The following is a 20,544-nucleotide window of genomic DNA, read 5'->3' on the forward strand; positions in this document are numbered from 1 at the left end:
ATACTATAAAATCAAACAAATTTAGAAAAAAAAATGGCATCATAAACTTATCCATAGCTCTCATTTTAGCCAAAACCATGATTGGATTGCAGATCTTGGATCACCCGGTACTATGTCATGTGATTAATTCAACCACGATTGACATAGACCAAAGTTTACACTGAATCCAACCATTCAATAAAGATTTGAGTGTTTTAATTTACCAACCTTTTCAACGTCTCAATAAAGGTTAGTGGTGGGTCTCAGTGCACATGTAATATCCAAGATTTTTTGTGAATATTTTAATATATTATTGAGGAATTTACATGTTCAAAATTGAATTATTAAATTTACGAAGTTTAAAAATGTGTTAAGGTTTGGATCTAGATGGAGGATCAAGAAAGACCAATCCCAGTAGACTTAAGTTTAAAAATACCTAAATAGAACACACATGATCCATTTGATCTCAAAACTATTCAGTTTGGATCTTAAGAAGGATCCAAATTATTTGACCCATATAATTTGAATTTGGATCTATGCGAAAGATCCAAATTGATCAAACTTACATGGATGAAATTTAGATCCAATTGGTGAATCCAATCCAGAGTAGAATTTAGTTTTACTTTGAATCTCAAGGGAGATCTAAACTAATCAACCTACATGTTTTGGATTTAGAACTGGATCTATTTAATAGACCCAATTCAAAGTAATTAAATAAATAATATATATTTTCAATATGTATATAAACACTTAAATATATAGTTTGGAGATCAGATCCAAAGCGATCCAACCCAAACTCCTCTCTTAATTTAAACCCTCACCTAATGGATTGGGGTTAGATCCAAAAAGATCTAACCCAAGACCCAAACCAAATCCAAACTTAGTTTTGTATCCAAGAATTGTTCCAAGAACCAAAAAGATGGGTTGAGATCTATTTGGAGCCCATCACCCATCACCTCTTACATCTCCCATTAAAACCCCTCACATCAAGCCACCAAGCCCCCTACCTGTGTGCCCCTTCCCTACTCTCTACTTCTTTAATGGTGCTCTTCCCCTACTTTTCTACCCCATCCCCCCCCCCCCCCCCCCCCCCCCCCCATCCCCAAATAAGCCCCTCTCCTTCTCACTCTCATGCCTCTCTCTTGCCTACCACCTCCCTCCTCACCTCTCATCTTGATCAGGTGGTGACCACCACCACCCTCCTTTGGTTTTGCTCAGTCACACCACCCATCAGACACCACCATCACTGACTCCTCGTGATGGCCATCATAGTCAAGCATGCACCTCCCTCTCTCCTTAAACTAGGCTCAACTTAGCTGAGTGGTACTCAGGCCATCCGAACCCTAGTGTTCAGTTTTATTGTCTCAATCAGAGCTCGACTGAGCTTGACCCTCACGACTTAATTCGCTACCTTGTTTCGTGGATTTGCTTAGAGGTTTGAGGTCTCACACATTTTCATGCTTGTGACACGAAACCCAAGGCACACACATAAGTCCTCACTCACATTCAAACTGTTGGCAAACGCAATTCACCCCATGTATTTCAAAGAAAAATTTCTAATGGTAATTTTAAAATTTTTGCTCATCATAAGCTTTATGAATTTTGAGGTCGGATAAATTTACATTAAATATGGTATTTGTGTGATTCTAATGCATGGTAATTCATGACTTTATTTATGATCATTTGAATTGATTTGTGTTAGTGCTCTAAAGTGATAGCTGACAATCTTGTGTTTGGTTAATTGAATTTATATATGTTTGTGCCTGAATTGGTTGTCATTAACCCTATGAGTGGTTAACTGTATTTATACATATATACTAATAGAATCATTGAGATACTGTTTCAAAAAAATTATCTGTAAGAGTGTGCATGATCAAGATCAGGTGATCCAACTAAGACGATAAATCTCAGTGAGAAGATGCATTCTACAAGATCAGAAAACTGCTAGTACGGTAAATTTCTATGAAGAAGTGTATTGTCCAAGACAAGATAATTTGACTAGGATAAAAACTCTTGATGAGGTTGTATATTTTCAAGACCAGGTGATCCAGAGTGAAACTTGTTTTCAAGATACATTGAATCTCTGAGGATGAATATTGAAAATAAATTCTAATATACCAGATTAAAGATGTATGTTTGTGATTACTTATGCTGATTATGATAGAATGTTTAATATAATATACCCTTAAGGTTTCATGTTTTTATCAACTATGGACCATAAAATGAGATTATGATTGAACAAGTTAAACATGTTAGTGAATGACACTATCACACCTACTTAATTACTTGGCAAATGAATGCATTATATTTTTCTGAGTGAAATATAACACATATGTATATCATGATTAATGTACAACATGAATATCTGATTTGATAAACAATATTATCATTAAATGTACTATCCGTATTAGCTTTGTACACTCACCATGTGTTCTGGTGTAGACCTACTAGGCTTTCATAGGTTTGATTCTTTTTATGGGATTTTAGATGATGAATAGATGCAAAACGGATGTAAAATGTCAATGTGGCATCAAGAGCCAATCATTTTCTTTTCTTGGGCACTGAATTGTGGATAAATGTTATTAAAAACATTATCATTTATTGACTTGCAGTATTTTGAATGCAAAAGATTATCTACATTAAATTTAGTATAATCGTTATTACATGGAATGTTACCTGCTTAAGGTTTTGAACCAAAGTTAAAAATATTTTTGCTGATAATTATTTTAATAAAATAAAATATATTAAATTTTCACTTATTTTACAAGTGGTTAAAAATCTGAGAGCATTACAAATGGTAGCAAAGAGATAAAAATATTGGCTCACGACACGCCCAACATCGCTTTGTAAGTATATTTCAATTAAACTAATAGTTATTTTGTTATGATGTGTTATTCAAAGCCTTGTGTGATATCCAAAACCTAGATAAGATTTTGTTAACACCCCGGTTTATTCGAATTACCCTTGTGATTGAAATTTTGAGGATAATTTTTTTTTAAGAGGGGATGATATAATATCGAAGAATTTTTATGAATATTTTAATATATTATTGAGGGATTTACCTATTCGAAATTGAGTTGCTAAATTTACAAAGTTCAAAAATATATTTGGGTTTGGATCTCAATGAAAGATCCAAAAGGACCAACCTGAGTATACTTAAGTTCAGAAATATCCAAACATAATACACATAATCTATTGGATCTCATAACTATTCTGTTTGTTTCTTGAGGGAGATCCAAATTATTTGACCCACACAATTCAAATTTGGATCTAGAAAGAGGATCCAAATTGATCAAACTTACATGACTGAGATTTGGATCCAATTGATGGATCCAATTCAAAGTTGAATTTAGTTTCAATTTGGATCTTGAAGGAGATCCAAACTACTAATCAACCCACATATTTTGGATTTGAAACTCGATCCATTTAATGGACCCAATTCAAAGTAATTAAATATATATAGTTTGAGGATCAAATCCAAATAGATCTGACCCAAACTTCTCCCCTCATTTAAACCCTTACCTAATGGATTAGGGTTGGATCCAAGAAGATCCAAACCAAGACTCAAACTGAATCCAAACTTAGTTTTGAATACAAGAATGAATTCAAGAACCAAGTGATGTGTTGGGATCTATTTGGATCCCATCACCAATCACATCTCTCATCTCCCATTAAAACCCCTTCCATCAAGCCACTAAGCCTGCTACCAATGTGCCCCTTCCCTACTCCATACTTTTTTAATGGTGCACCTCCCCTACTTCTCTACCCCATTTCTCTATATAAACTCTCCCCTCACACATTCTCTTATAAGCCCCTCTCCTTCTCACTCTCATGTCTCTCTCTTGTCTCCCTCTCACTACCGTGGAGAGGTGAGTTGACCACCTCCCTTCTCCCCTCTCATCTTGATCAGGTGGTGGTACCATCACTTGTTCCTTCGATTTTGACCAACCACGCCACCCACCGGACACCACCCTTACTGTCATTACTGCCACCAACACGACCACCATCACCGACTCCCGTTGACTACCATCACAGTCGAGCCCGCACCTCCCTCTCTCCTTGAACCAGACTTGGCCTAGTTGAATGATGCTCAGGCCATCTGAACCCTTGTGTTTGGTTTTGCTGTCTCAGCCAGAGCTCGGTTGAGCTCGACCCTCATGACTTGCTCCGCTACCTTCTTTTATGTATTTGCTTAGAGGCTCGAGATCACATGCATTTTTGTGCTTGTGACATGAAACTCTAGGCATACACAAGTCCTCACCCGCATTCGAACCATTGACAAGCATAATCCACCCTACACATTTTGGAGAAAAATCCCCAAGGATAATTTTGGGTTTTTTTGCTCATTGTAATTAATTTTGAGGTAGGGCAAATTTACATTAATTTTGATATTTGTGTGATTATAATGCGTGATTTAAATTAAGTAAATAGATGCTCGCATGCATTGTTTTATGAATAAAATATATATATTTTTGCATGTGTGGGTTTATGAATATAGGTATATATTCACATGTATTAAGGTTTAGGTGCCTTATATTGTGAAATTACACATGTTCAAAATTATATACGCATGTTATGAAATGTACTTGATTTGATGTATCTAATATGCATGTTTTGAATTTTTCATGCACATGCTTCGTGGTTCAATTTATAAACGTATGAATATTATGAAATGTGATGTTATGATATGCTGCTAGATGATGTGATGCATGTTGAATAATGCATGTATGAAATGATTGAATTACATCATGATAAAAATGAGATGTGTGAGTCTTTTTTATATGAGATCGACGGATTGATCGAGCTTAGATAGGTGGATCATGACCTTATGTATAGTCATCTGAATTAATTTGTGTTAGTGCCTTAAAGTGGTGGCCGATAATCTTGTATTTGGTTAATTGAATGTATACATATTTGTGCTCGAATTGGTGGTCATTGATCCCGTGAGCGGTTAACTGTGTTTATGTAATACCCTAAAATTTTAACTGAAAAATATGTATAATTTTTTTAATACGAGATCTCATCTATGGCATTGTCTTAACCGAATTGGACTCTAAGGAGTCAGCATACGCAAACACCAGCATTTAATAGCTCCCTATAACCAAATCCGAGAAAAAACATCTAAGTGATAAAACTTTTTTATTTTAAAATCATAGTTATTTTAAAATTTACACCAAAAACATTATTTTGAAAGCCTTAGTGCACACCTTAACTCCTCTAACTCTTATTGCTTAATATGAGGCCAATTAAAAGAAAATGAAATACATTAATGTTGAGATTGGGGTTTTGTTACTAAACATTTATACTGTACTAACAATCAGTCTTGGATGCATAAAACTGTATATGCCAATCAACTGACTCTGCTTGCATGCATACAAATTACTAAAAGCACAAAATTTTATTTGCAGATCATAACTCATTCGATTTACATCATACATGGATACTTATGAAATTTGCAAAATAAAAAATTATTTATTTAATTCATGAAAATATATCAAATCAAGGCTTGCAAAGTCATAAAAAATAACATGTGCCATCAATTTGGCTCAACTGGCTGAACTGGATCAGCCAATAATTTGGTCCACTAGGCTTTGGCCAAATACTTAAACCTGATAGTTGAGGTCTTCACCAACTTTCCGGGTTCTTAAATGAGTGAAGGCAAAGTCCTAGGGCCCTAAGCCCCAATGAGTTAAGGGTTACCAGAAACTCTACTTAGATGTGGGAAATTGGTTTCCTAGAAAACTATTTTATAAAACTTGTGGGCAACTTCTAGAAATGCATGAAAAAATAATTTTTCATTGAGTAAGAGTTAAGCTGCTTACTTTGTACTGAAGATTGATTAAAGCATTCGACATTTTCATTCCTTTCGTGCTTGGTTCCCCACTAACAACCTTTCCCCCTTCTGTTTGTGAGAAACTCATTTCCCTTATTTTTTAAAACACAATTTCCATATGTTTTTTGCATATTTTCTTTAAATAAGAATTTTTTGCAATAAAAAGTTGAAACATACATGTTATTCAAAATTTTACTTATTTATTAAAAACCTAAATTTTGTATATATTTTTAATATTAAAAAGAACATAATGAATTGGATGAAATTGAAAATTTTAAAAATTTAATGCAGTTTAATACATGAGCAACGATTAAGTTTTTTATTGTTCATGGATGCATACATGGATCACATGAGAGGGAGAGTCATACAATCAGATCAGAGAGGAGAGGGAGAGTCATACAATCAGTTTTTTAGTGTATTAAAATAAGCTAGATGCTAGCCGTTGGATGCTTTTGTTAAAGCTACCAACTTTATATATATATATATATAATTGGTCGCTGTTCACACGTCAGGTGCTGAATGGGGTTTTCTGCTCTTCCTATGTTTTTTTTAGCAGTTCCGATCCCATAAATGTGTGGGGGCATGATCGATTTACAAGAAATCCATTAATTCAGACCTGGTTCATGTGATGATATTTGGAGCTTTAAAAATTTACAAAGATTTTGGAATGTTAATTTTTTTAACCTTATAAAAAACCCATCCATGTGTAAGAATCAAAAGCTTCCTATAAAATCAGTATACTGCATGTGCATGTGTCACATCCCTCAACAGAGTCACCTGGCGTTTCTTCTATTATAACTGCCAAAAGTTCTCGCTGGTTCAGTAGTGTTTCTCAATTGCATGCTCTAAGATCAGAAAACTACATTTGCAACTGATTCTCTTCACCAATTGGATGGTCCACCTCTATACTGGATAAGCCCACCATGCTGGCTCAAACAACTTTTAGTGGGACAGGTGGCCTTTGTCGAAAGCAAACTTTCCTGGGTCCCACATAAAACTGGCTTCCACTTGATCAAGCATCTTAACAGCCAAATTGTCCAGATCATAGAAGAACAAAAAGTTCCAATGATCACATCCCAAACAGACCCAACGACACCGTGCCCAAAGCAACTTGAGAATCAAGTTGAGCTCTACACAGTACAAAGATGAATCCACAAACAGAACCATAAGAATGTGATAGCTCTGTAGATTCATCCCCATTGTTCAGTTCGTAAAATGGTAACATGCACTGGTTTTCATATTTGGATATGGAGGAAAATCAGCATGGAAATAGGCATTGCAAAGGAGGGAAAAAAAAAAGGTATATTAGTCACGCAGTGACCCCAAATAGAATGAATTGGTGTAGTTCAATAATGCCATGATGACATCAAGAGAAAGTTTGGTTATAACAAAAAAGTTGAAATGCCCACAAGGGCTCCCCACACCGTTCATGCCTAAGGACGTCAAGAGTTCAATACCTGAGATGCACATCCCTTGCCTTAAGGATAAGGCAGCAGGCTCCCTGGTGGACAAGGGGAGAGTGGTCGAGGGATTTTATCAACTCGGATGGTTCATACTACAGAGAGTCACTCTCTCTTTCGCCCAACCCCCTGACCCTAGATAAATATCAAAAAAGGAAAAAGTTGAGATTATGAGAAGAAAACATTATTACTTGGTAAATTGCAGCAAGGACATTGAGCCTTAGTTACATAACATCACTTCTTTTTTGTTTTTTTTTTTCAATGCTGATTATGTACATGGAGCAGTTTGTTTTGACCGGTGACAAACACACCAACTCAGATAAAGAAGCAAATTCATTTACTATAGTTAACATAACAGGCCACTAATCAAGGTCTCCAAAGAAACTGAGCAATTCTGTACACGAAGTTCAAGGCAACTAGGGAAACAAGGGGAAAAATCACCATCCACAATAGCTTCTTTGCTTCCACCATCCTTTACAACAAAAAAGAATATAAGAATTTCCCTTGCTGTTGAGCTCAATATTGGGCCAGTAATGCCTCTTTCAATCCTCAGAAATAAGCCCATCACAACAAGGGAAAAAAAGAAAAAGAAAAGAAAAGGTGAATTACAGGGTCCTTAACTGTTGACCAATTAATCACTTCTCCAATGCTTTCATTCTTCTACTCTGTGATCGAGAATATCAGTTTCGGAAGACTCCCTCAGCTTCAATCTCAATGCTTCCTGGTTGGCTTCGCCGCCGCTGCCTTGGATCCTGTAACCACATAATTCACGTCAGATTTTCACCCTTTTTCATATTTGTCCTGGTACAGATACAGATTGAAAACTTGGCAGGCATACATAGCGAATATGAAATGTGTTTTGAAAACTGAGCTTACCACCAATACCTAATAATGCAAATAAACTATAATCAAGGTCAACCTGGTTTTGATAAATGCAGAAACAGAAACAAGAAATCCCATTTGAAGTAGACTGCAGACACTACATAACTACCGAGGTGTGGTTACAGATGTAAAACTATCATAAGAATAATGGAATACTGGAAGATCCAAGATTCAGAAGAGGTTATGGAAAAAGCAATATTCAGAGTAAATCCAACAGCTAGAGCAGGTTTCAAAAGTTGGTGCCACCAGCAATACAGTCCTTGACCTGCTCTGCACCAAAGCACTTAGTGCATTTATGCTGCAACCCCTTTGCATGCAACTTGTTGAGAAATATGTCCATTTATAGGTGTAAAAACAAATCTCTCTCTCTCTCTCTCTCTCTCTCTCTCTCTCTCTCTCTCTCTCTCTCTCTCTATATATATATATATATATATATATATATATATATATATATATATACCGGGCTGTGAAATCAGGCGAGCAGCTTGTGGCTTGGCTTGGTTTGGCTCACCATGAATTTGTTGTGTAGCTGGTCAGCTGAATCATGAGAAACTCATTAACCATAAATGAGTTGAGCACGAACAGAGAGTGCTTGGTTCAGTTCGGTTCATGTAAGCTCGTAGGAATATAACATATGGAATTTAAGTGCAATATTTATCACAAAAGGCAGTTTTGTACAGATGGTTAGAGTATATTGCATGTGAGAGGCAAGTCTAAGTTCAAATGCATTGTTGACAACTTTGAATTTCAAAGATTTTTTTTCTTTTTACATGAGTCCGCTCGTGGGTCGGCTCAGGTTGTTTAATTACGAGCACTAGCTGAGCCGGAGCTGAGTTAAATGGTAAACGAGCCGAGCCTGAACAAGCTAGGCTTGGCTCGTTCTACATGTTTACCATCTCTCTCTCTCTCTCTCTCTCTCTCTCTCTCTCTCTCTCTCTCTCTCTCTCTCTCACACACACACACACACACACACATCATTAACCGTGTCCTGCCACTAATTGGAACTGCCATACAAGACACTGACAAGACAATTTTGTTGACTAGTAGGACATGGGATTACATTTCCATAATTATAAAGTAGATACATTTCCATATAGAGTAATGCTAGGGTGCTCTGGGAGTACCTACTCCCACATACTAGAAATCATGGTTGTAGGTTGTATCTTCTCAATTAAACCTTATGGATGTACTTAACATAGTTTAATTGATAGCAATCATGCTTTGGATCATGTTTTTTGGACATAAAAATAGGATTTTTTAAGTCATGAAATTTTGATACATTGTGAGCCATTGATTTTTAAAGGCCTTAAAAAAACATACATGAATGCTATAATCGCATGATCCAAAACTTGTTTTCTACTAAACAATGCTTAGGGTCTGATCAACAAAAAAAGTTTTAAGAAAATTGAAAATCTAAAGTTTCTATTAGGTGGGAGCAGAGTTACCTGAAGCGCGTTTCGGAAGCGTGAAACGTCGCACTTCCGAAATGCGCTGGGAAGCGCTGATTTTTTTTTGGAAGCGTGTTTCCCTTTTATGGGAAACACGTTTCTCATTTATAGGAAATGCGCTTCCCCCCTTTTTCATTTTTTTTTTGTATTTTTATTTTTATTTTTATTTTTTTCGCTTCTCCCTCGCTTCCTAGGTCGCTTCCAAGACAATTCTTGATTCGCTTTTAAATCGTCCCACGCTTCCCGCTTCCTAAAATTTTGAAAGTGCCCCGCTTCCCGCTTATCATTACTATTATATAAGAGTAATGCTACGGTGCTCTGCTCTGGGAGTACCTACTCCCACATACTAGAAATCATGGTTGTAGGTTGTATCTTCTCAATTAAACCTTATGGATGTACTTAACATAGTTTAATTGATAGCAATCATGCTTTGTATCATGTTTTTTGGACATAAAAATAGGATTTTTTAAGTAATGAAATTTTGATACATTGTGTGCCGTTGATTTTTAAAGGCCTTAAAAAAACATACATGTATGCCATAATCGCATGATCCAAAACTTGTTTTCTACTAAACAATGCTTATAGATCATATCTACAAGGTCTGGTCAATAAAAAAAGTTTAAGAAAATTGAAAATCTGAAGTTTCTATTAGGTGGGAGTAGGTACTCAGGGAGCACCTTATCATTACCACTATATAAAATAGTACACAATAAAATACATATGCCTATGTAAGAGTAGAACATCCTAAAGCACAAGTACAAATTAGCAAATCAAAATTCCATGTGTGCATGTTTGGACTATAGAGTGTCACTCCACACCCAGTGTCTGGGTCCACACTGAGTCGTTTTTTTGTCAACATCATTATACAAGGCTAAGTGATGTATCTGTGTGACAGCTGGAGGACCAGTCACTGGATAAATGTGTTAAACCCTCCAACAGTTGTCATAATCTCCAAAATATTTAGTGCCCTTTATCTTTTTCTCTGGTTGCCTCTTTCAAGTCAAAATTCTTTCATGTGCTTCTCCAATCATCTTTCTCCGTTGCTCATTAAAACCTGTTACATGAATGTCCTGTATTACTATTGACTTTGTCTATGTTATGACTATCATTAATTCATTATCCACTAAACTTTGATCACATACTTTACATTGTCCTCAAGTCAGTCCATCCATAAGTAAGCTTTGCTCCCTAATTGACATAACCTTTCACGTGAATCCTTTAACCAAAGATTTATTTCACAAACTTGCCATCCAATGCTATTTATAAAAGAACACTGCCTTCATGCATTGCACACTTGATTATTCCCTACCAAGTTGCTGATTGATCCACTATTCTACCTACAGATCCTTTTCCTCTATTTTACAGGCATATGTATGATGAGTTTATGATTCTGACCCTGAGCGAACATCACTGCTCTTGATCAGCACATGCCATCCATGCCATATTTGTAGCATTTGATATTGTTTGCCTTCACTCTTCACCCTCCTCCATTGGCATTCTTCTGATAATTTCTGCAAGGAACCAACTTGACATGACATGCCATGTCTTGAATTGGTCCCTCCTTGTGAGCGACCCATCCTTGTAGCAACAATAAAAAATTCTGATCCATCCCTGAACTCCCAAGAAGAACAGAATTTTATGGCCCTCATTGCAGGAAAGTCAACAGTTTGACTTTAATGTATAAACATTATCAAACCAAAGTCGAGTGGCGATTTAGTGTGATGAATACAAGCACAAGGCCCATAAACAGCACCGACAAGATTTGTATACCATAAGCCCGCCTTAGGAGATATGCCTAAGTCTTACCAATTCTTAGCAACAAGGATGGATGTTGCCATTTTTTAAGAGCTTACTGCCTACACTGATTATAGTATTGTTTATTTCATGATCATCATTTCCTTAACATTTTTACACTAAGTGTTTCACTCTTGTGGTTGAAATAGCATAAATAATCAGACCCAACAAAGGAAGGCCAGTCCACTCTCCTATAATCCTTGATAGCACCTATCAATTCTCCAGTTCCAATAAGAAGAGAATGATAAAAAATACTTAATAGAACACCAAGAATTTAGTCTTCACAGTATAATTAACCACAGTTTATAGCAAGAAGCTTCAGAAGGGGTAGAAAAATTATCGAATTATAGAAATACTCCAATGACTTTGTGGATCCATTAGTCCAACCTTGACAAACCCAAAGCCAACCGCTGTCAGAATAATGTTGTAATCAACCTGCAAGATACATGCATGCATGCACGCACACCTCATCTTGAAGAGATACATCTAAGAAGAACAGCACTTACTAGTAATATACAAAATCAATAATCCTTTCTTTTGCTAGAGGATTGAGGGTTAGGCAAGACACTTGCTAAGGATTGCCTGACTTGTGGGTGCCTAGGTGCCTAGAGATCATGACATGCTGGGATAGAATCAGTTGCTATATAAACATTGGCACAATGGATCATGCCTGGGTTAGGGTAGCAGCTCAAAAAAAAGAACCCATGTAAGTACGAATAATTATTGCAGATTATGAAGAGAAGAACTAGTATAACTCTTTGGATATGTATTTGTTTGTTGTAAAATAGAAGAAAAAGAAAAGCCAGATAACCACCTGCAGACTCAAGCAGAAATAATCATGATGATTGTGATAATAACAATAATAATACAGAACCATGGAGAAAATTCATGTGGCCTATTTGATGTTCATCATTTATGGCACTACTTCCACTAAAATAATTTAGGCATTCATTTTAAATGGTAAGGCAACAGCAGATTATCATTCATGGTTTTCCTCCTATTTATCAAGTTCCTCGTGATGAAAATGGGTATGGCACAAACCTCACGCAGGGGGAACTCCTCTGCTTCAAGCATGCGGACTACTTGGCTCATCTTTGGTCTCTTGTCAGAATCAGGATCAACACACCGCAATGCGACCAAAAGGGCCCGCTTAAGGGCTCGTGTTGGTGGCCTGGTGTCTATGTTTGGGTCAACCACTTCTTCAAAGCGCCTACTCCCCACCATCACTTTAAGCCAATCCACAAGATTAACCTATGAGAACACACTCCACATATGATACTATCCAAAGAAGGGAATCGGATCATGCAGGTCTCTTATTTTTGTACATGCATCTGAGATGTAAAAGATTCTCTAGAAGACAAAATAGCAGTAGTGTTATTCAGACAAAAACAGTAATTAGAAAGGTACTCACTAGTGATTCCTCAAAATTGTCAGTCTGATACAAGGTAATTGACAAAGACAGTACTAACAACTAAAACTGTGAACTCATGAAATACGTTTTAATTTCATCACATAATCTTGACCTCTACTAAGGCTTCAAAACATGAGATGAATGAACCATTAAATTTGTTCAGACACATAATTAAAGTCAATCCACTTAGCCATTCAAGGGAAAACTTACAACTGGTTCTAAATTAGCTGTCACAAATGATGATGAATTTCCAGTAAATCCCAGAAAAAATCTGGTTCCTTATCCATCCCTTAGCTGAAAAGTTAAAATGCAGCTTATCAATACCTCATTTGCAGGACGGCCATAGTCAACAGGATCTCTACCAGTGATGGCCTCTAGCAACACTACACCAAAGCTATAAATGTCGCTTTTCTCATTCAGGAGTCCTGTATTTGCATATTCTGGAGCCACATATCTGGAGGAAAAAGCAGAAGAAAACATAGGTACAGCAATAACAGCTATAAAGTAGTGAACACTAAAAGCAAAACTAATCATGAGAAAAAGGGTTATGGGAGTCTACCCGAATGTCCCCATCACTCGAGTTGTGATATGGCTCTTCCCAGCACCTAGAAGCTTTGCAAGTCCAAAATCAGATACCTTTGCATTGAATTCTTCATCAATTAAGATGTTGCTAGATTTAATATCTCGGTGCACAACCTTTGGCTCAATAGCCTCATGCAAGTATGCAAGCCTGCAAAAATAGCAAAAAGGAAATGAAGAGACACCTTTAAACAGAAGTAATGCAAAAGTTGAATACAAATGTAGCTAATAGATTGCAAACTCTATTGCCCCCCCCCCACCCCCACCCACACCCACCCACACCCACACCCACACCCACACACACCCACACACACACACACACACACACACACACACACACACACACACATATATATATATATATATATATATATATATATATATATATATATATATATATATATATATATATTCCAAGTAAACTTTGACAATCAGAAACCATATCTCATTTGCAAAATATGGTTTTTGCTTTTTTTTTCCGGAAAGAATATCCTTAGCCATGTTCCATTGAATGAATTATCAGTTTCAAGTGCTATTTCTGAATGGACTTACGCTTTAGCAGTGCCAAGTATGACCTTCATACGAGCCTCCCAAGTAAGAAAGCCTCTCTGGCGCATAGCTCCATGCAGCCACTGCTCTAGGTTTCCATTGTTGACATATTCATATACCAGCATCCTGAAAAAATCATATGGATATAAATGAAAAGTCAAATTGGAATCTTGAAATGGACATGCTGAGTGAGAGAGATACTCCTCATGAAGGTGTTTGTCTGATGCATGTTGCAAATCAGAAGTTGGCAACTTGGGATAAGAAAATGTGATGGAACTTAGAAACAATTCCATTGTGGAGAGTGAGAAAGAGAATGAGACATCTTATTCTTAAGATCAAGTACCTGTGAATTCCTTCTACACAGTATCCAAGAAGCCGGACTAGATTTTTGTGTCTCACATGACCAATCGCTTCCACTTCTACTCTGAATTCTTTTTCTGCTTGACCTCTACAAAAAGGCCAACATGAAGCTTTAAAAAGAGAAACAAAAGTGAAATTGATGGCCAATAATAGATCTTGAGCAATGATTATCGGGAATACATAATTGTGTTTATTTAGGTAAATAAAGGCTTTTTTCACAGATCATCAGGAAGCCATTAGTTCCGTGAATCCAAGCTAAGAAAAAGAGAATCTTGCAACAAAGAGATATTGTTGACTTACAAGTTGTTCAGGAGTTTCTTTACAGCAACCGGAGCTCCATTGATCAGCTGACCACGGTAGACAACACCATAGCCACCCTCTCCGAGAACATTATCTTTAGAAAAGCGATTGGTTGCAAGTTCTAAGTCTCTCAAAGTAAACCAATGGCCCCAACCCAGATGGGAGAATTCTGGCAGCCCATTTAAAGGTGATGGAGCAGTTATAGGGTAAGATGAAGCACCTCTGTAAACAGTAGCAGTCCCCGAGCTCCCCTCATCACCAGACTGTGATGCACAATCTTTATCTATGTGATGAAATGAGCCTGATTGGCTGCTACTATCCCCATTTTTCAGTTTACTAACGCCAACGTGGACCATGACCTTATCAGACTCCTTGTCACTGGATTTGTCATGGATGGTTAGAAGAATCCCATCGCGAGGAGCAAAATCATGAGTTGTAACTTGCTCCACTCTCACCTCCTTGATTTCTCTCGAGACCGTTGGTATCTGGCTTTGCGGGAATTTATCCACCTGCCTCCTCGACTTCCTCCGAGAAGCAAGCCAGATAGACAGGACAACAAGGATCAACACAATGAAGACCCCAACAGCAATTCCAATTAGAACCCAAACTTTAAGGCCTAGAACAGGCGTCTTTTGAGACAGTTGATCATTGAGTGTTCCACCAGACGACATTTTCCTAGTCGCCAAGGTACCAAACAATATGTTATTCAAGCATCCCAAGATCATTTATCAATAGTAAATAACATGACAATACAATAAATACGTAATTACTAATGCCAGAAAACTGAACCACCAAAAGAGATACATAAAGAGACTACAAGGCAAGCCATCTACAAACATGATCAATGTTAAAGAACATCAAAAGATTTGCAGTCAAATATGCACCAGCTTGATAAATAGATCCATGGTGCCACAGGTAGAGCATAAACCCATACTGAAACTGCAGAAATATATTGTTATCAAGGAAATAACAGTGGTCGTTTGGACACAAAGCAGGCACATTGGACTCCATTCCACCTATTTTCCTCCTTTTAACACTTTAAAAAAAGATGGAATCCGATTTCTTCTTTTTTCTTTTCCCCCTCAGGCTACAATGTTTGTAGATCCCCTCAAATTGATTGATTTATATGGCCTATCATGACCCATTTCAACAAATCAAACTTTCTACTGGACCCCAAATTTCTCCAGCACAGGAACACCCATCATTGAAAAACAAGCTAAAGGGTAGGAAGACAACCAATATCATGTGAAAGAGAATGCCACAGAGAATAAAATTAGGAACAAATCAATATCACAATCAGTAGACAAATTACAGAATCACACTCTTTATACCAAAAGGGTAATGGAATAATGTGAAGAGAAGAAAATAGAAGATGGCAAATTCTCCATCCTTTTTTTCCCTCCAGCCATACCTGATTTGCTAGATCTCCCACCAAAATGCTCGTCTGAAAACCAAACACTTGGAGACAAAAGCTTGGATCAGGATTCCGACTCAGAAAACAACCCCGGAACAGGCTGAAATAAACCCAACACAGCAACCCCAAAGCAATCCCATTTCCAAGAAACCCCTCAAGGGGTGGTGGTAGTTCAGGTGGAGCTTTTGCAAAGAACTCAATGTGGGCCAAGTGGGTGTCTGAATCTATGCTGTGCTGGACCTTTATCCCCCACAAAAGACCAAATACTGATACCAAATCCAGCACTACACCAACAATCCTTGTGTCGCAGGTATAGATAATGGGTCATGCAGGGTTGGAAAGAATTGGGGGAAGAAAAAAAAGGGATGTATGGAGTTATCAGTGGTAGGTACAATGACCCCTCCTCACCTTAGGGATTGGAACAACAGTAAAACACAAGCATGAAGTTGGAGTTATGGGCGTCCCCAGAGAATAAATAAAAATATGGTTTTGATTAGTTCAAAAGATGGGGATTAGCAGAAACCCAGAAACAATGGGTTGATTCACACTGGAGATTTTTCTTCCCCCCACTAGGCAGTTTTTTTTCTACCTTTTCCTGGTTTTGTTGGGTCAGTCAGAGAGCAGAACTGCAAAAGAGCAAAATATGAATGGATTTAGTCAAACAGCCATGGGAGACAGACTGGATACCAAATCCATGATTTAATTATTCAAATTACTTTACTGCCCTTATTCTTTTAATTTCTCCTTCCTGTCGTCTGTAGGCTTGCATCATGTGTTTGCACCCTTCACTCTTCTTTTATATATATATATATATATATATATATATATATATAGAGAGAGAGAGAGAGAGAGAGAGATAGCTCGTTCTGCCCTGTATTTTTGTTCTGTCCTGTTAGGCTCATTAAAAAATTAGCCTTTTGGTATTTTTTCTAACATCCAACACCATAGACGTGATATATAGGTTTTGTTTAGTGATCATCGGAATCTGTAAACGTTTTTCTGGTGATTCAAAATCAATGGCTATGAATGCATTAATTTTTTCGGATTCATCAAAATACATTTTTTTGTCGAAAAACGTGATCCTAGAGTTGATTTTCGATATATATTGTTTTTACATGGGCGTGTTCATGTGGGCTAAGAAACAAGACAATAAGCTCAACTCAAGTCAGCTCTGGAATTAGGTTTGGGGAACCGATCTATGAGACGGCTTATTTAGGTATCCAAGACAAGTATGAATATGGGAAATTAGACTTTGGTTCAACTCATGAAAGCTTGTATTATATATTATTTTATACATGTATTGTATATAAGATGCATATTATATATGTTTTATATATAGATTTTTATATATAATTAAATTTTGAAAAACATTTCACTTAAAAAACAAGTATCTTTTTGAAAACCGAGACACCTTGTGAATGGCTTGTAATGAGCTTGAGCTCGACTCAACTCATGACTAGCTCACGAGACAAACCCAAGCAAAGGCTTTTCCTTAATTTGCCGAGCTCGACCAACCCTATATCAGCTCGTTCGGCTCGTTTACCACTCTAAAATTAAGTCATGTCCTTTGGTGGTGTAATCAGTAATGACAGTGCATCTTTTGGATGGAATATCCAACATGATAATGTTGTGCCCCGCTTCATTGGTTATCGTACCAGTTCATGCCACATGCATTAAGCAACGTCCATCACTAAGATGGACGGTGTCAAGAGTGTTGGTGCACCACTCCTTGATGCATGCACCATATTCTGAGCAAACAAGAGGTGAACAAAGTACATGCAAACTTTTTTTTTTTGAAAGTCAAGCTGGGGTTAGGCAGACCCCTACCAGTTATACAACGATGCCATTGGGATTTGAACTTGCAACGTCCCAACACAAGGTGACGTGCACTAGCTGCTCCTACCAGACTAGCAGAGCCCCAGTTGGTAAAGTAATAAGCAAACTTGGTTGAACTCTTTGCACAAGTAGGTAGTTCGGTAGGAGGTTGTGTTCATCGAGTGTCATATCATGGATGCTACAAGCAAGCTGCATCAGCACTAGTATACAAAATTGCCTTTTCTCATAAGGGCATTATGTGATTGACTCGGAGGAATTAGATGTAATAGCTTGGCAACCCTGTCCATATCACAGGTGCATTTTTTCTTGTCTTGAATAGGGTTGCAATGCATGCAATCTAGACCCAAGAACTTCATCATCCTTCTTTAAGGATGTGTTTTAGGAATCTGACAATCTCATGACTGAAAAATAAGTGATGATTGATACCATTCTGCTGTTTGTGTTGCATTCGTTTTAGGAGGGAAATGAGTGGATGTACACCCTGCCTAGCTTATCTATCGAAACAAAAAAGATGCACACCCTGGATATCAAATTCTTGACATCCTTCAGCTTGAACATCTTAAGCAGAATCATCACTTAACAAAGTGTGTGGAGCCCTTGTGGGCTGGGGTTCAGGTTAAATACATGTATAATACAATTAACATTCAAGAGATATTGAGTTTATAAAAACCAAAAAGCCTTCTCACCCAACTATGAACATCCAAACAAGGGCTAACAGATAAGGGAAAATATTGGACACACTCTAGGGCCTTGTATTTTTAGTTAAAACACATAGGTGCAAATATTTATTTCATCAATTTGGCCCCACAGATGCATTCAACATGATTCATTTACTATGGAATGCATATTTGATAGAGTATTTTTATGCAAAAATCTGATTTTCTCAACTGTGAAATTTGTACACATTTGTGGGCCATGAAATTTTGAAGCTTTTTAAAAGTTCTTATATATACAATGTGATTCAGATGATCTAAAGCATGTTTTGGCTAAACAAACTATAATAGATCATATTTGTAGGGTTCGATCCAAAAAAAAGTTCAAGAAAATGTGGTGGAAAGGGTTTTGAAATGAAAAGAGACGGTGCCCCCAAACAAGAAGGGTTATTTCTATTCTTCTACTAGAAGTATTGGCATATAATAGGTGACAAAGCGGGCCAAGAGATTCGCAATTTGTTTAAATGAGTCAACTCTTGAAACATATCAATGTTACTCACAAAACTCTTATCCTGAAGGTGGTTGTTGATTCTAAGATGGACTTTGTTTTATTAGTTTGTGCAATGTGATTTTCAAAATGATCGCCAAAATTATGGTTAATAGAATGAGGCCAGTGCTACAAAAGGTTATTTCGGCAAATCAGAGGGCTCTTCTGAAGGAGAGGTGTATCCAAAAGAGTATTGCAATATCACACATTGTTTATTCTTTAGAATTTAGCTCCTAGAGGACAGCCACGTTTCAATCAGACCTTGCTAAGGCATACAACAAGGTAGATTGGGAATTTTTGAGAAGTTTCTTTTTCACTGTTTTAGGTTTCATGACAGTTGGATTGAGAGGATAATGATCTGTGTAAAATCTCCCACCTACCTTTTGCAGTCATGATTAATGGAGAACCAAATGATACATTCAAAAGTTTGAGGGTCATACGTCAAGGGTACCTTCTATCCCTGTATTTGTTTCTAATTGTCTTGGAGAGAGAGACTACCATCATTCTAGCTTCAATTAAAGCATTTAAATACAGTCACAACTTCGATATATGTCGATGATGCCTTGTTCTTGTGGTCGAATAAAGACCCCTCTCTCTGATATAAAGTCTGCACTACGTGATTGGGAAAAACAAAGATTTCAGAAAAAGAAAGAAAGGGTTAGATATAGTACCATTTCTTATCGTAGTAAGATGTCGGAATTGAGAAGCAAAAGGGCATTTGAAGACAAAATGTTGAAGGAGGTGACAGCGCAAATAGTACTCAATGAGGTGAGATGGAATGTTCTTCGAATATGTATGAATAAGAATCATGTGGTGGTTAAAAGATGGCTCTATGACCACCTAACGAGGGATGGCTAAAGATATATATCTTTAGTTTATACACTTCAAACTCAAGGTCTTGGTTTTACTAATAGAGATCACTCCCGCTCTATGTCACATAGGTGCGGGTGTGGGTGCGGATGCAGGTACGGGTGCAGATGTGTGGCGATGCGGCACTTTAAAAAAAACTTAGGTGTGAAGGTGCGAGAAGGGTATATATATATATATATATATATATATATATATATATATATATATATATATATATATATATATATATGAACTTGATTAGGGTTAACTGAATCTATTTTTGGATAGAAATGGACCTCAGTGTGGTTAACTTTACCTAACACAAAGAAAATTGTGTCCAAGTTGTGCAGCCGCTTGGATGCAAGTGTGTGTTACATAGCTCAGGCTGGATTTTATATAATGGGTGGCAGTGAACAAGAGGGAATGAGCAACTTGGACAAGGTTGTTGGATTTTCCTCCTTAGGACTCAGTTAATCATCGAATCATCCACGGGGGATATTGTGGCTGCTACAAATCGCTTGTTGGAAGGAATAGTTCCTTTGGTGTAAATTGAACTGTCCCTTATGACTATGTTATTTCGGTTGGGCATCACGGGTCAAGATCTGGAAAGATAAGCCTCAAGACTAGTTTTGCTACACTAGCACATTTGT

The 20,544-nt window shown here is 37.1% G+C and overlaps 2 protein-coding genes across 3 annotated transcripts; both read right to left on the reverse strand.

Annotated features, from left to right (window-relative positions):
* Positions 1-7,526: 7,526 nt before the first annotated feature.
* Positions 7,527-12,620, reverse strand: LOC149820946 (putative receptor-like protein kinase At5g18500). The gene is made up of 2 exons (XM_089982655.1): positions 12,438-12,620; positions 7,527-8,024 (listed from the first exon to the last, which is right to left on the reverse strand). The coding sequence occupies exons 1-2, from the start codon at positions 12,618-12,620 to the stop codon at positions 7,953-7,955; spliced, it is 255 nt and encodes an 84-aa protein (XP_089838781.1). The 3' UTR covers positions 7,527-7,952.
* On the reverse strand, positions 12,490-16,601 carry LOC149820947 (putative receptor-like protein kinase At2g42960). Of its 2 annotated transcripts, XM_089982653.1 has the most exons (7): positions 16,007-16,601; positions 14,596-15,270; positions 14,279-14,383; positions 13,939-14,061; positions 13,367-13,537; positions 13,132-13,261; positions 12,490-12,746 (listed from the first exon to the last, which is right to left on the reverse strand). In XM_089982653.1, the coding sequence occupies exons 2-7, from the start codon at positions 15,264-15,266 to the stop codon at positions 12,675-12,677; spliced, it is 1,272 nt and encodes a 423-aa protein (XP_089838779.1). In that variant the 5' UTR covers positions 15,267-15,270; positions 16,007-16,601; the 3' UTR covers positions 12,490-12,674. The 2 variants fall into 2 exon arrangements, with proteins under 2 accessions (XP_089838779.1, XP_089838780.1); XM_089982654.1 differs by lacking the exons at positions 12,490-12,746; positions 13,132-13,261 and having other exon boundaries at positions 13,363-13,537.
* Between the last annotated feature and the right edge of the window lie 3,943 nt (positions 16,602-20,544).

Source organism: Nuphar pumila, chromosome 12, assembly GCF_984573655.1.
Source record: "Nuphar pumila chromosome 12, dmNupPumi1.hap1.1, whole genome shotgun sequence".
Lineage (NCBI taxonomy): Eukaryota > Viridiplantae > Streptophyta > Magnoliopsida > Nymphaeales > Nymphaeaceae > Nuphar > Nuphar pumila.

Excerpts from the sequence above, each read along its gene's own strand:
- LOC149820946 (XM_089982655.1), bottom strand. The coding sequence starts at position 12,620 with ATGGTGGGGAGTAGGCGCTTTGAAGAAGTGGTTGACCCAAACATAGAC. Across the intron at positions 8,025-12,437 it reads AGGAGTTCCCCCTGCGTGAG|GATCCAAGGCAGCGGCGGCG; the intron begins GTTTGTGCCATA and ends ATGTGGTTACAG.
- LOC149820947 (XM_089982653.1), bottom strand. The coding sequence starts at position 15,266 with ATGTCGTCTGGTGGAACACTCAATGATCAACTGTCTCAAAAGACGCCT. Across the intron at positions 13,262-13,366 it reads CGAGTGATGGGGACATTCGG|ATATGTGGCTCCAGAATATG; the intron begins GTAGACTCCCAT and ends TTTTTCCTCCAG. Across the intron at positions 12,747-13,131 it reads ATGGCCGTCCTGCAAATGAG|AGAATCTTTTACATCTCAGA; the intron begins GTATTGATAAGC and ends TTTGTCTTCTAG.